Below are 16,053 nucleotides of genomic sequence, written 5' to 3'. Positions count from 1 at the left end.
GCTGATAACAATGACAACAATGATGGTACTAAAAATGATGATAATTCACGTGTTTTGGACAAATTCTCTGTGCCAGGCATCTTGCTGAGCTCTGCACCCGCACAGCCTCATTTACTTTCCTCAAGGGCCCTATGCCGGCAGCAATGTTATCCTCACTCTGGAGACGAGGGAATCAGAGCACAGCAACGTTAAGTAATCTCTCCATGTTATACAGCCGGGAAGCGGTGGAGCCAGCAGTTTGAATGCGAGCAGTCTGAGTCCAGAGTGGCCTCATCCACCACAAGGCATAGCCTCCTAATAGGTCATGCTCAGGAGAGGCCACAGTGGCATCATTTCCAACTGTCTCCTGGCAGGAGCAGCAGGAGCAGCAGGAGCAGCAGGACGCCAGCCCCTGTGTGACCTGGCCAGGTCACACCGGGCAGCCCCGTGAGCTGGAGGAATAAAGAGGTTGTATTTTCTTGTCAGAAAGGCAAAGTCTCCATGGAGGGCAAGAGAGGACACCGGGCAAGCTCAGTGCTCATCTTTGTGGGGAGTACTCCAAGTCCAAACGGCCCAAAGAAGAACCCAAGATGCCAGGCCAGATAGTCCTTCGGCCAGCGGGGCTCCTTAACTCACAGTTTCAACCAACCGGAACTTCATGGCTGAAAGGGTCCCCACAGTTCTAGCAACCCTGTCCTTCAATGCACATATCTGTCCAAGGCCACGAGGCATGGAGAACTCCCTCCCTCAGCTGGAGGTGCGCTCTCTGGCTCTCACTTCCCTTGGCTGGCTGGAAGTGAAGGCCATGGGGAGCAGGCACACCCCAGGGCACTAGGGAGATTGACCTCAGTGCCTGGGAAAGGGAGGATCCACAATCCTGCCTACCTCTGAGGGGGCAGTTCTCAGCTGTCCCACTGGGTGGGGCCAGCTGCTGTATGCTGGGCTCCGTGCACACTCTGTGGGCAGCTGGACTCTGGGACCCAGCCCTTCCGAGAGCAGGCATGCAGCACTGTATGCTCAGCTCAGGAGCCTGAGGCGGCGTACCCTCCGCCCTGGCTCACCTTACCCAGAGAACAGAATGGAGCTCACTCATGGTTTAAAACACATTTCTGCACTGGTTCCAAAAAGTCTAGACTAGTCACTCTTTGGGGCTTCTGAGTTATTTCAAGATGTCAGCAAAACCCCATTTCCACCAAGCATTTTCTCAAAAAGCATCTCATAATGCAGGTCTTACACGTATATGTACTACAATTTCCAAATGCATGGCGCTACTGCAGCTATTAAAACATTGATTTACTGAATAGTGCTCTGATACTACTACACCACGATAAACCCCAACGGTTCTCTGGAAGGCAGCACTTTATTTCTGTAACATCTTACTCCTTACGGCACTTGTATATTACAGCTCTAATCTGATTGGAACAAAGGTAAATACTGAAAAAGGAATTGTTACTGAATTCAAAGTTGCTTTTTAGAAAAGATCTTTACAACCTTTTTTCAATTAGCAGATGCTAAAAGTTGGGAAGCACTGATTTCTAGATCTTTCTAGATCTTATGTAGCCAGCTGTGCCAACAGACCAGTACAGAATGTCCCTCATGACATTGGTCTTCAGCAAAGCCCAGGGCATCAGAGTAGAAGCCTGTGCACATGGCAACACCTGTCCAGGGCTCCTGTGTCAGGTCACAGGCCAACTCAAAAAGCTTCTGCAACTCCCCAACTGTGCTTAACAAAGCCCAAATCTGTGGGCCTGGGAGTCAGATAGACTTAGCCTGAATTCTAAGTTGGTCATTAGTTAGCTGAATGACTTTGGGCAAGATGTTAACCTCTCTGGCCCATATCCTTATTTGTAAATGGGGATAATGACAAGGTTCTTGTAATAATAACTGTTAACTGAAATGTGTAAAGTGCTTTCCGTGGGCCAGGCACCGTTCTGTGCTTTTTCACACTTATTTAAGTTCCAAATCCCTATAGGGTGGGTATAATCATTATGCCCAGTTTACAGATGAGAAAACTGAGGCAGAGAGAGGTTAAGCTGCTTGCCCAGGGTCACTCAGCCAGGAGCAGTGAAGTCAGGATGTGCGCCCAGGCAGTGGGATGACATGATTCAGAGGATTCACAGTGATGATGAACATACAAGCAGCACTAGACAGACAGACAGAGAAAGACTGACAGAGCCAGGGACAGAGAAGGGAGGGGACAGAGAGAGAAAGAGGTGGAGGCTATTCTTCCTTAACACTTTCCTCAGCTGCAAGCATGCCTCCTCCATCCCTTTCCCCACCCCTTCCTGGGGAGTCTGGTTTCCAATTCTGTGTGCATTTCTCGTGTTCCTGGAGGGTGGAGGAAGCCAGGCTCCGTTAACTGGAGCCCCTCCTCACTACAGTGACCTCGCCACTTCTGCTCATTCAGGTGGTTCTCCCCTGTGGCTACTGTCCACCTGGGGCCACATGTGGCTCTCCCAGCATCCTGGGACAGAGGGGAGATGAGGGAGGGAGAAGAGGCTGACACTCTTGGGTTTAGTCAGTTAGTCTTCATGTGTTTAGGCTCAGGTGAGGATTTAACGATTAAAAAAATATCTGGGGTGCAAGGATTGGCTTTGAGGAGATCCCTGAACTCCTGAAAGTATATTCCAAGTTTTGTGTGTAAAGAGGGCCCAGAGCTTTCATCAGATTCTCAAGGGGTCAGTGACCACTAAGAGGCTCAGGAGTGTCACCTCACTGGCTGTGTTCTGCCAGGCAGGGATGCTTCTCTACCATGGGAGGGGTCCCCAGTCTGGCTGCTGCCCTTGGCTGGTCTGAATTGAGTGAAATTGGCACCTGTAAACAGTGCCCTGGGCAAGCAGCATACATGGAAAGTCTCAGGGTGGGTTTTGTTTCTTGGTGACCCAGAAAGATGCCATCTTGCCCAAGCTCCGTCCCCCTCTGGCAGAAGTACCCCACCCTACTGTCTTAGCTGCCTTCTCCCATGGATAGGGGGGTGGGGTCAAGGGCCTCAGCTTTGGGTTTACAACTCTGAAGGCCACCCTCCTTTCCAGCATAGCTAGTGACTCAAACTGGCAGCTACCACGAAGAAACGTCTGTCTGAGGGAAACAGAAAGCACTGGATAATTTGTTTTCGATAGTTTTTTTTAATTTCAAAGGGTAGGATCCACCTTTGCTTCTGAATGACAGGTAGATACCAACACACTGGTTCCAGCCAGGTGGTTCCTGGCCATAGCACAAGAACCAAGGCAATCTTTAAACCAGTCCCAGCGAATCTGGGATCGCCGTCTTCCAAGAGAGGCAGCGGAGTCATGCCCACCTCCCAGGTGGTCAGTTATGTCCAATCTCTGTTCCTCCCAGACCTCCCCCACCCCACCACTGCCACCCCCAGAGAGCACGATGATCCCCTGCAGCCTGGATTAGTGACAAGTCTGCAACAGGCCTTTCTGCTGACAGTTTTGTCCCCCTCCCTCATCTACCTTTCCCAGCACTGCCAGAGTGCCTTCTAAATCTCAGGTCTGCTCCCCTCAACTCCCAGGGCTTTCAGAACAAAAGCAGATTCCTCTGCAGGACAAGCCAATCTCCCTGCATCTCCATCCAGACCTCCCCACCGAGTTCCGGAATCCAATATTCTTAATCGCTCCTGGGGGTGGCTCCGAGTCACCTCAAACAGCTCTGGATGGACCCACTCACACACCTGTTCCTCCTTCTGCTCCAGACTGTGACATACCAGGGTATCCTGATTGGCTCAAGCCTCAAACTCAGAAATTCTTTCCCTCATTTCCTTCCTCATTCCATCCCCTCCATCGGGAATTCTACCTTCAAAATATCTCAAATCTATCAGCTTCCTCCATTCTGCCACCTCTTCAGATTGAACCTGCATCCCTTCTGACTGGGATGGCAGAGGTGGCCCCCTAACTAATCTGCATCCACCCGAGTCCTAAATCCATTCTCTACACAGCAGCCCTGGCCTCCTGTCCCTCCTCAGCCCTACAGTGGACATAATACTACTACTGACCCCACGGGATTAAACATCAGCAAAACCTAATGGTGTGACACAAAACATTGAGTACAGCCGGGCCTAGGAAGCACTCTCCCAGTGTTCCTCATTGTCAGCCACTGTTCCCTCGAGCCTCAGCTGGGGCACCATCTGCCCCCAATATCCTCTAAGCACCACAGCACAACAATCACTACCCTTTCCGGTCACTTCATGCCTACTTCTCTGCCTCCCCGATAGAGAAATAACCCCAAGGTCAGGGACCATATTCAGGGGCTGTATCTTTATCTTGGAACCTGTAGGGCTGAACATAGGCAGGTGCTCTGGACATGTGTGACAATTAACTAAAAATGAACAAATGAATAATGTTTACTGGCTTGCTGAAACAATTTGGGAGAGGTCTTAGGAACAGTCCATATTTATAATCAGTACTTGAATACTTTGAAAACACCCATGGGTCCTTAGAGATAAAACTAAATTTAAAAAAAAAGATATAAAAGGAGAAAAGATTCTAAGGGTCTGGGGAGAACAGAGCCTGCTGGAGTTGAATGTATATCCTCTCTTCATGAGTGACCAGTTCCCCCAGTGCCCAGGTTTAATGTTGACTTCAGAGTCAAGAAAAATCCTATAGGAGAACCTCCACTTATTCCAGCCCCATGGCCAATTCCAACCAAGGAAAAAGTGACATGGGGCAAGTCCAGGGGACTCATACAGGGACAAAATGCTGATAATTCCTTCCCTAGGGGAATGCCATCATTCTGCAGGGTACGGAAGGGATTATCTTGCCACTGAGACTGCACTGCCCCCACGTGGAAGGCTGCGCTGTTACAGCCGACCTGGACGCCCAGGAGAAGGACAGTTCCTGCAGCCCAGTATATGCACTCTCAGATTCAACTAATTACTGCCTGTGCTCTGGACGGTCCTCAAACAGCCCTTCATGGTCAGTCTCATCAGTCCCATGTTATTCTGGATGAGCAAAAAGGGGTGGCGAAAAGCAATCTGCAAGTATCTTCCTGTAATCACCATGCATTACATTCTTACAACTTGTATTTACTGACCTCCAACAGCTTCTAATCCTTCCTAAGAGACTACCTGCCCATCAGAACCGGGTGGGTTGGGCTTGCTTAATATCTTTCAAACTCCCTCACTAGGTACCTTCTGTGTCCTATAAGTAGTGGCCCCAAGACTCTGCCACAAAGCTTCACTGCAGTCTTCTACACCCAGCAAAGCTCTAGGCTGCTCACTTCCCACAAAAACCTCTGGCTAGAACAAAGCACTTACCTGGCTGGAGTGAAGACACTGATGCCGCTACTGAAGCTGGAGTCACACGAACCATCGGGCCCTCCTAGGGAGAGTAAGAGGAATAAGGCCTCATGAATAAGGCTCTTGGGGTGTTTTGAATGAACAAGATTCCTGTCACAAGAGACCTGCTAGTCCCCAAAACCCTGATTCTATCTCTTGGAAAGGGACATGGCTCTGGAGCCCTGAGGATCCAATGCCTACTCACTCCCCAAAGCTTTTGGATGGTACCCATGCTTGTAAGTTTTTAGGCACAGTGACCTCATAAGGAGGGAGTCACCAGTGCTGAACACATCTGGGAAACCAGAGAAGGGACTGTTGGCTCAAGGGCAAAGGATGTTAAAAATGACTTCTAGAACACTCAACATCATTAACCATCAGGGGAATGTAAATCAAAACTGGAACAAGATACCACTTCACACCCACTAGGTGGCTAAAATAAAAAACACAGATGTTAGTAACAAACGATGGTGAGGATGTGGAGAAACTGAACCCTCATACATTGCTGGTGGGAATGTGAAATGGAGCAACTGCTTTGGAAAACAGCCTGGAAGTTCCTCAAAAGGCTTAACACTATTAGTTACCATATGACCCATAGTCCACCATGAGGTATAAACTAAAGACAAATGAAAACTAATGTCCACCCCAAAACTTGCACAACAGGTTTGTAGTAGCATTATTCACAACAACTAAAAGTGGAAACAATCCAAATGTCTATCAACTGATAATTAATAATAGATAAACAAAATGTGTTATAGCCATGCAATGGACTATTATTTGGCAACAAAAAGGGCTGAAGTACTGATCACACTACAACATGGATGAACCTTGAAAACATGCAAAATGAAAGAAACCAGTCACAAAGGATCACATATTTTATCCCATTTATATGAAATGTCTAGAATAGGCAGATCTATAGAGGCAAAAAGTAGATCAGAGGTTGCTGAGGGCTACAGGAAATAGGGTGTAATTGCTATTTTCTTAAATTAAAAAAATACAACAAACTTACAGCCAGCATAATACTCAACACTGAAAAGTTGAAAGACTTCTTGCTGAAATCTGGAACAAGACAACGATGCCCACTCTCACCACTTCTATTCAATATAGTATTGGAAGTCCTAGCCATAGCAATTAGACAAAAAAAGAAATAAAAGGGATTCAAATTGGAAAAGAAGAGGTAAAATTGTTATTATATATGGATGACATGATACTATATATAGAAAACCTTAAAGGCTCCACACAAAAATTACTAGAGCTGATAAAAGAATTTGGCAAGGTAGCAGGATAGAAGACACAGACATTCAGAAATCATTGCATTTCTTTGCATTAATAATGAAATAGCAGAAAAGGAAAATAAAGAAACAATACCCTTTAAAATAGTACCCAAAGTAATAAAATACCTAAGAATGAATCTAATTAAGGAAGTGAAAGACTTATATAAGGAGAATACAAAACATTGACTAAGGAAATTAAAGATGACTTAAAGAAATGGAAAGATATCCCATGGCTTGGATTGGAAGAATTAATATTGTTAAAATGGCCATACTACCCAAAGCAATCTACAGATTTAATGCCATTCCTATTAAATTACCCAGGACTTTTTTCACAGAACTAGAACAAATAATCCTACAATTCATATGGAATCACAAAAGAACCAGAATTGCCAAAGCAATACTGAAGAAAAAGAATGAAGCTGGAGGAATAACCCTTACAGACTTCAGATAATACTACAGAGCTACAGTAATCAAAACAGCATGGTATTGGTACAAAAACAGACATATGGCTCAATGGAACAGAATAGGAGAGCCCAGGAATAAAACCCACAAACTTTTGGTCAATTAATCTTTGACAAAGGAGGCAAGAACATATACTGGAGGAAAGACAATCTCTTCAGCAAATGGTGTTGGGATAACTGGACAGCTGCATGTAAATCAATGAATTTACAACACTCCCTCACACTATACACAAAAATAAACTCAAAATGGCTTAAAGATTTAACCATAAGACAAGACACTATAAACCTCTTAAAAGAAAACATAGGCAAAACATTATCTGAAATAAATCTTAGCAATGTTCTCCTAGGGCAGTCTACCCAGGCAATAGAAATAAAAGCAGAAATAAACAAATGGGACCTAATTAAACTTATAAGCTTTGGCACAGCACAGGAAACCACAAGCAAAACAAAAAGACAACCTATAGAATGGGAGAAAATATGGAAAGACTGAGGAACTATCACAGATTGGAAGGGACTAAGGAGATGGGACAACTAAATGCAACTGAGGGGTCCCAGATTCAACAAAGGATAGAGTGGAAAAACTGGCAAAATTTGTATTCGGTCCGTAGTTTGTTTTGTAAACATAAACATAAATAGGATCAGAGTATATCTTCTGCAACTTGCTTTTTTTACTTCCTACTGTGCTTCAAGCAGTGCTATTTCAAGTGTGGACCATGGATGTTCCCTCAGTCCCCCAGTAAAGAGGGCCTGGAGTTTCATGTTGAACAGAAAAGCTCTTAGCTGTCACCTGTTCTCTCTAGTCCCAGAGGCCCTCTTGGGGACAAGGCACAGCTCGGAGGGACCAGGGGAAGCTGTGGGCACCAGCTGGTCCTCCTGAGCAGCCCAGTGTCCACTGCAACAGGCCTGGGGAAAGGTGAGGAGGGCAGGTGGGGAAGCCTGGGTGGGCCACCCGGGAACTGCAGCTGGGGCTCCGTGCAGCTGATGGCCTCTCTCCCTCTTGTCTTGTAGAAACACATTCATTTATAGATGAAACGATATGATGTTAGAAACTGGCTTCAAATTAATTTTGATTGTTTCCTAATTTTCACTCTTTTATCTCTCCCATGCTTCCTTACACACCAGAGCAGGCCCTTCTCCAGGATCCCAAGTACAGTGGGAGTGGGAGGGTCAGACAATTGCTACTTTAACAGATACTGCCAAGCTGCCCTTTAGGAAGGTCAACCAGTACATATGCACTTCAAAAATATACATACACTTCAGGAACAAGGAGTAGTCATTCCCCTAAAGCCTCACATGGGAGATATTAGTAATATTTTAAGTAAAATGAGTAAAAATGACACATTGTTTTACTTTGCAATTCTGGGATTCCCAGTCAAGCCAAGCTTCTTTGGTTGTCATTTTGTATCAATTTCCAGATTTGGGAGCCCCTGGGCCTGACTCCCCTAATTACTTGCTGTGTGACCTTGAACAGGTCACTTGCCTTGGCCTCCATCTCCTCACCTTTATAATGGGCTAAGACCAGTGCCTGCATCAGAGGCTTGTTATGACAATAAATGAGCTAACATTTGCTAGGGGTTTAAGATGAATAACCTGACCCACATCTATATTTATTTCCTAGGAATAAATTCTTAAATGTTTAAGGTTTTTGATACACGCAGCCAAATGTATTTGCCAGATAATATATTTAACTTGTTTACTCTCTGCCTTCTCTCAGTAGGAATGTCTCCATTTTCCCCTAAATCTCTCCAGAGAATGTGTATTTCCTTTATAACCAGAGTGAAAAGTCGGGGTGGGCTTAGGGAGAGCGGAAGTGAAGGAGAAAGAAAAGATCCAGGTCAGATAACTTTCACTAAGCCCAGCCTGGTGCCCCCAGTGCTCTGTGACCATGCCTGATATCACATGATCACTCATCTGCAGATCTGTCCCCGAGCTCCTTGCAGGCAGCATCTGGGTCTGATTCACTTGCATCTGCAGTATCCAGAGAGGGTGCTGATATGTGCAGTCCCGTCAAAAGCTCTGCAAATGGGTGGATTCCATTACATGCTCACCAAAGGCGGTCACTAGCCCTCCACCAGAAACCATATTTATAGCTCTGGTCCTCACTCAACACATGAACTTCCATCCCTGACCCTCTACGATCCCTCATTTAGGACCCACAGGGGATCCATTACTACCTGGGCAATGCTGATGCTAAAAGCCGAGAGCGAAAGCCCTGCCCCTGACAACCTTGCTAAGTAGTGGGTCTCATTATAAACATGAATTAAAACAGCTGACGCTGAAACACCTGTTCTTTAGAGTGTTTGACCTGTGCTATGTGTTAAGAGCTTCACATGCAAAAATCTTCAGAATTCACAACCACACTACAGGTCCGGTATTATCATTGTTTCCTTATTTAACAAGTAAGGAACCCGAGGCTTAGAAAGGCCAAGTGGCTTGTCTAAGGGCCACAGAGAGGAAGTCAGCAGGGCCAGGACTCACAGGCAGAGTTCTGAGTGCAGAATCTAGGCTGTGACACCTGAGACAATCAGGGACGGGGAGGATGCATCGAACGCCCAGTAACTAAGAGTCACAGAAAGGACTTGTGGACCCCTCAAGGGGGCAGGGCAGAGGGGGAGCCAGAGCAAGTGAAGGGGGCTGGGAGCAGCGTGGTACAAACGAGGGCCTGGCTCAACTGGAGCCCTGTGGTGAGACGTGAGGGTGGGGCACATGCATGTGCAGGCGTATGAGTGTGTGCTCAGAGGGCCTGGCTAACAGGCCTCACTGTGGGGCTTGCCTGGTGGTGTGCAGTAGACAGTGCGGTGTGCTGTGGGATGCACAACGCTGGCTGCATCGAGGAGAGGGGCTGTAGTTCAGCGAGACCAGGCAGGTGGTTCCTGCCTTTGCCAGGTTGGAAGAGAGGAGCAGAGTAAGAGTAAGCAGGAGGCTGGATGAACCTGTGGACTGAATAGCTAAATCCTGACTCTCTTGGCTTGCTGGCACCTTCTCCTGGCACCTTGGTAAAATGCTGGTTAATTACAAGCTGAGCGAGTCTGGAGTGGATGTGGAGCCCCAAAACCAGCTGCTGCCATCTCTGGGAACTACTATAAAGTGAGCTTTGCATCTGCTGAAGTGCTGTTTATGAGGCAGTAAAATCTGGAGCCAAGCTGCCTGAATGTATCCTGATTTAGGATAAGACTCTCCTGAGCTGGGAGCTGTTTCAAGAATGCTTAGGAAGATTGTCTAAAAGGTTGACAGAGCTGCATTGGCCGGGAATCGAACCTGGGCCTCCCGCGTGGCAGGCGAGAATTCTACCCTGAACCACCAATGCTCCAGCTGAGAGGGATTCTGCCCCCAGCTGTTTTGCAGCTTCAGCTCACAGTGGCATTAGCACCGCTGTAACCTGACACCTGAGATGGTCCTGTATGGAATGCTGCTTATTCTACAGACCAAATCCATGGGAGGAGGCCCACAGGGCACATGTGCCTGACATTCCGCTCAGATATTCAAAAGAAGCCTGAGAAACGCCAGGGGAGAAAATGCTTTAGAAATTCTTTTGGCTTCTGGGGGCCAGACCTCAGTCTGTTGGCCTTAAAGATTTCACTAGCATCTGCGTCAATTGACTCTTCGGCTGATTCTGCAAAGAAGAACGTCACCCTAGAGCTGATCAGTGACCTCTCAGTGAAGATAGAGGACCACGAGATTAAAAAAGTCAGAGTTCTAGGTAACATTTAGAGAGTCAAACTCCAGGCTCCAATCAATAATAAAAATGGTTTATTCACATTACAGATAAACAAGACATTAATTATAAAGGAGTTTGAAAGGAGAGCAATGGAATTCCCAAGAACCAAATAAACCAGAATTAACCCCCTCACCCTGAGAATGACTGGCACAGCAAAGGCAGCCAGCTTGTGAATCACTGGATGTCAAGTGAACCCTGCAGCCAAGACTCAAGTGAATCCTGCAGCCTGTACTCCTGCCATGCTCCAAACCCTTCTATGTTGACTGTAGCTAGACCCAGAAAAACATTAAGAAAAGCATTAATGGTCTTTGAGGCAGTAAGGGTTAAGAGCTATGGGTTCTGAGGCAGACGGCCATGGTTCAAATCCCGACTCTGCCACTTAGTAGCTGCCAGATTGTCAGATTCTGCTGGTGTTACTTACCTTCCCTGAGCTGATTACAGAATGAAGATAGCAGTTCCTCCTTCACTGGGCTGTTACCAGAACTAGGAGTTAAGACATGGAAAGCAGCCTTGGCTGGTTAAGTAAGGCCGCAAGTTAAGATCTACAACCTCTGGTTCCCAGTGGCCCTCTCTGGAAGGTGAGGGGCGGGAGGCAGAGCCCACTTACCACTGGCTGTCCCCTCTTGCTTTGCCAAGGAGTCGTCGGGGTTGGGCTCTGCCTGCTTCTGCACCACTGGCTTTGGCTCGTCGGGTTCGTCATCCTCAGGGGTGACCAGCTTCATTAGGCTCTGGTTGCACACATTGGCCACCTCCTTGATGCCTGAGTCCACTGATGTAAGGAACAGCCTGACCCAGGGGTATGTTAGTGGGCAGACAGGCAGGCTGAACTGAGTTCCCATTCTCCTTGCCACACTGGTGTCCCCACAAAATATCTCCTCATAAGGCCCCTTCCTGATGGACCTCCCAACAACAGGATGTCCCCCACCCAGGTGAGGCAGTGAGAGCTCAGAGAGTTGGAATCTTGGGACCTGGGAGCTGCTCCAGAACTGTAAATAATCAAGTGAGGTCTGGGAAAGGCAGCATCCCTGGAGCTGCCCTGGCTCTCCCTGTCCATGTTCAGCTCCATTTCTTGCTGCCTTGATGCCAGGGGCTATCTGGAGGTGTGATAAATCCTAAGGGAGCCCTCACCCTCACTCCAAGGTCTTGCAACTTCATGGCCCCATTTGGGGCTGCTCTTGTTTCCTTTCTCCAGAGTGAAGGATACTTTTCTTGCGATCATCGTAGGCCAGGCAGGGCAGGACGGCGGTCAGGATCCCAGAAGAGTAGGGCAGCATCACCCGGCCGGCCAGCTGGATGAACTCCCGCATCCAGCACATAGCTGTCAGCTGGATCAGGTCGTCTGGAAGAGGAATTGGCTGGTTCCAGAAGGATCAGCACAGGCAGCTGGAGTGCTCCCTCCCTCTGACCATGCCAACAGATGGGACTGGAGAACTAGAGAGGACCTGAGGCCATGCAGGGCTTCGACCCTCACCTATGCTCTCTCACCCTTGCTTCTTCCTTCCAAAGGTACATACAAGTATCAGGTTGACATGGAACTGAAATCTTCCGGCAGACTGTAAAAGCAGCCACAACTCTCTACTCACCCCTGGGTCCATGCCCCCACAATGGGGCTCTGCAGCTCTTCTCATCAAGAGGTGGAGTTTATTTCCCCACTCCTGCTGTCTGGGTTGGTTTTACTACTTTGGCCAAGATAAGTTAGTAACAATGGTGGTGTGCCTGGTTCAGCCTAGGCTTTAAGAGGCCTTGCTCAAGTCTACCATGCCTTTTGGAATCCGCTGATGCTACATGAATGCATCTGGCTGGCCCACTGGATGAGACACTTGGAACGACCATTCCTGTTGCCCCAGGTGATAGCTGGCCAATTGCCAGACATGAGTGACACCATCATGGACAACCCAGCCCAGCCTCAGCTGACCCTCCAATTGACTGTAGGCACATGGTCTGGCCCAGCCCAGCCTGGCCCTGGTGAGTAGGGCCACCCAGATGATCTGCAGACCCAGGACAATGACAAGTGACTGCTGTGTGAAGCAGTTATATTTTGTGGTGGTTTGATACTCAACAGAAGCAAACAGATACATGACCCCAACCTCCAAGCATTTCAGTTCACAGTGCTAATGCCAAGCTTGACAGCAAGAAGGCCTCCAGATCTCACTCTAAGGTCATACCAAGTGAAAGGGCCTCCATGTTGGCAGAGAACCGGAATCTCTTCCACAAGGACCCACCGTTCTAGGATCCACTGTCACATTGATTCACATTCCCACAAAGACTCTCTCTGAGATGGTGAGAGAGAAGGTGCTTCTAAGGAGGGTGGTGGCCTTGGAGCCTTGACACACTCACCTGTGGTCTGGCAGTGGATCACCAGGATGTTAGCCATCTCAGCAAACTTAACACTGGAGGGGTTCTTCTTAATTTCTTTCAAGAATTCTCCAAGGACCACCTCACACCTACCAATGAGCAGAGGAGAAGGGAAATAGCACACGCCAGCCAGGGCTGGAGGAGCCTCCACCAGTGCCATTTCTGCTCTGGGTCACCCACCCAGAGGGGGGATCACATTTTATGAGATACAGAAGCCGGGGATGGATGAGCTCTCAGCTCCTCAAAGTGGGAAGCACACCAATCAGGAGGAAGAGAGTGAGTTTTGTGTCCTCCCGCTGCTGCCTGTCTGTTGGATATGGGGTATATATATGCACTGAGGGCTTTGGCAACCTGCCCCTCCCTGCTCACTCACATTTTCCGAATCTCTTTGCCGTTGTCGCCCAGGATTTGGAAGAGTCCATCCAGGATCTCCGGCAAATAATCCAGCAGGTTAATGTCTGGCACAGACTCCAGAACCAGGATCTGACCCGGGGAAGAAACCAGCAGGGAAAGTCACCAGCCCAAGAACCTGCATCTCCTCACCCATCCTCTGGGACTGGCCAGTGAGGAGGGGCGCTGCTGAGACAGCTTTTCAGGGAATTGAGGGGACCCACGGGGGAGAGGGTGCAAGCAGCTGTTCTTTCTGTTCAATGTGCAGGGCCCCAAGGCAGTTCAGATGCCCAGGCGAGGAGGGAACGCATGGGAAAGGCAGGCAAGATTAGAAGAGGTGTGACAGCTGGAAGGAGTACTGTTGGCTTCAAGGAGGAATCTGGGTGATTTTGAGGACAAGGAAAGAACTATATGCTTTCAAAAATGATGGGCTTTGGGGGCAGAGCTGAATAAGTGTCACTGATTCCTAGCTGGATAACAATGAGGCATCTCTGCAGCCACAGGAAACGCCCAGGGATGACAGAAAGCTGACTTTACTCAAATAGAGGCTCGTTACGTCTGAAGAAAGACTGTCAAGGGGTCAGATCTTACCCAGGAGATGATGAACTGCCGGGCGTACTGGTTGTTAGAGTAAATCCTCTCTCGCAGTAAAGGGATGAAGCCCACCAGGTCGAACTTGTTGCTCTCCGTCACAATGTCCTGTGGGTCAAAGGCATGTGAGCTGCTGGGGGCAGGGGTCGCCTGAACCAATCCCTGGCCAGGGCTGGAGCCAGGGGTCAGGCGGCCACGGAAGATGGCAGACCCTGAGCCAGGCAGGAGAGGCCCCCAGAGCATCCATCATACAGTCTGAAGGAAAAACCCTACCTACATCTCTGTGGTCTGGATCGAACGCTCTGGTGAGCTTGGCATGAATGGCCCATTTCATTCCCCCTGCTGGCTGCAGGGTGGGGCTAGCACGAGGGGACTTTAGGGGTGATAGAACAGTCCTGCATTTTGATCCTTCTGGTGACATAACTCTATACACTTGGCACAGAACTGTACACTGTTTCATTTACTGTATGTAAATGAAAAACATTTTTTAAATTAGGCAGAGTGTGCCAGTGATAGAATTTATAAGCTGTACAGACAGATGAAGGAAAGAGATTCTAAAAATAAAAGCGGAGACCAAGTACAAATACCTTTAAGAGGCGGTCCAGGAGCTCAGATCCGCTTTTCACATTGGGGTCTGGGTCAGCAGCCAACTACGAGAGACACAGAGGTGGAGAGAGGGTCACAGTCAGTATGTAAGACAAGGAATCCACTGAAATCCCACCGCCAAGGCCTTGGTGTGGCTGGAACGTTGCAGGGCACCTCTTTCGGTGCACCGGGAAGAAAGTATGGGAGGCGGGGAGGCAAAACGGAACCTGGTAAAGGCGCCAAGATGCAGTGGACCCCTGACCTGGTCAGGTACTTCTGGACGGGACCCACTGCCACCGGTCAGGTGGTTGCTTCCCGGTGGGCTCCCTCAAGGGTTTTCAACTTAACAATGCTGGGTCTCCTCTCCACTCCCGGAGAGGATGGAGCAGCTGTGAGGTGGATCCTCTAGAAACAACTGGGGCGTCAGCAGGGCAGTAGAGCTTGAGGGAGGGAACCCCAAGAAGCTGAGGGTGAAGCTGAGGCTATTAGGGACCCCGAAGCCTTTCTAATAGAGCTTTTCCTAGAGCCTGTGCTCTCCTCACAGGGGAAATGCAGTCTGCACTATGCATTCACCATCTTCACCTTCGATAAGGGAAGTTAGTGCTTTTGTCTTCTTTCTTCCTTTCTTTTTCGTTTTTGTGGGGGGAGGTAATTAGCTTTATTCATTTATAATGGCGGTACTGGGGATTGAACCCAGAACCTAATGCATGCTAAGCACCCACTCTACCACTGAGCTGTACCCTCCCCCAATAGCGCTTTTCTTTTCCTTAAAAAAATTTTTTTTTTTTACTTAAAGTATAGTCAGTTACAATGTTTCAGTTTCTGGTGTGCAGCATCCACAGTGCTTTTCAAATGATTGGTTTCTGACTCTCATGGTGGACTGATGCTTTCATAAAATGAAATGCAATAAAAAATAAGCTAACACAGATATGGGGGGAAAAACAAACATAAATACAAGCCCATTTAAAACATGTATCATTAGATTCAACAGACAACAAGCCTCCCCGGCAGCAGGTGCTGATCTGCTCCGCTTGCCTCTGGGAGAAAGGTGGGTGGGACGAACTCAGCCCAGCTAGAGGGAGGAGCGGTCACCTTGCTCAGCCCATCAAAGAGCACGTTGAAGTGGGGCAGCACGGCGCCACGGGCCACCTTGACGATGTTGTAGAGGGCCTCGCAGGCGTAGTAGCGCAGCCTGCTGTCAGCGTCATTGAAGCAGGTCAGCACCGGCTCGATCAGCTCCTTCAGGTAGAGCCCCGAGTCCTGCAATGGAACAGGAGGAGAAGCAGCTCAGACTGGATCAGGCCCCAGGCCCCAGCCCCCAGCTCCCACGGAGATGCTCAGGCCTCTGTGTGAGGGCAGGGCTAAAAGACCCTCCGCAAGTCAGCCTCCCGGCATAGGGGCCGTGCCCGAGAACCAGGCGGCAAG

The 16,053-nt window shown here is 48.5% G+C and overlaps 1 protein-coding gene and 1 non-coding gene across 3 annotated transcripts in view; both read right to left on the bottom strand.

Annotated features, from left to right (window-relative positions):
• VAC14 (VAC14 component of PIKFYVE complex) overlaps nucleotides 1–16,053 on the bottom strand; it is a 94,184-nt gene that overhangs the window by 65,301 nt on the left and 12,830 nt on the right. For both annotated transcript variants that reach the window (XM_032486704.1, XM_032486703.1), the window contains exons 3-10: nucleotides 15,721–15,888; nucleotides 14,631–14,693; nucleotides 14,044–14,151; nucleotides 13,436–13,545; nucleotides 13,045–13,151; nucleotides 11,912–12,046; nucleotides 11,315–11,467; nucleotides 5,237–5,300 (exon numbers count right to left, since the gene is read on the bottom strand). In XM_032486704.1, coding sequence (XP_032342595.1) covers nucleotides 5,237–5,300; nucleotides 11,315–11,467; nucleotides 11,912–12,046; nucleotides 13,045–13,151; nucleotides 13,436–13,545; nucleotides 14,044–14,151; nucleotides 14,631–14,693; nucleotides 15,721–15,888 — 908 coding nt within the window. The remainder of the gene's footprint in view (nucleotides 1–5,236; nucleotides 5,301–11,314; nucleotides 11,468–11,911; nucleotides 12,047–13,044; nucleotides 13,152–13,435; nucleotides 13,546–14,043; nucleotides 14,152–14,630; nucleotides 14,694–15,720; nucleotides 15,889–16,053) is intronic.
• On the bottom strand, nucleotides 10,227–10,296 carry TRNAG-GCC. Its single transcript has one exon. It is a non-coding gene; the product is annotated as a tRNA-Gly (tRNA).

Source organism: Camelus ferus, chromosome 9, assembly GCF_009834535.1.
Source record: "Camelus ferus isolate YT-003-E chromosome 9, BCGSAC_Cfer_1.0, whole genome shotgun sequence".
NCBI classification, from domain to species: Eukaryota; Metazoa; Chordata; class Mammalia; order Artiodactyla; family Camelidae; genus Camelus; species Camelus ferus.
This window is presented reverse-complemented; position numbering and strand designations above follow the sequence as displayed.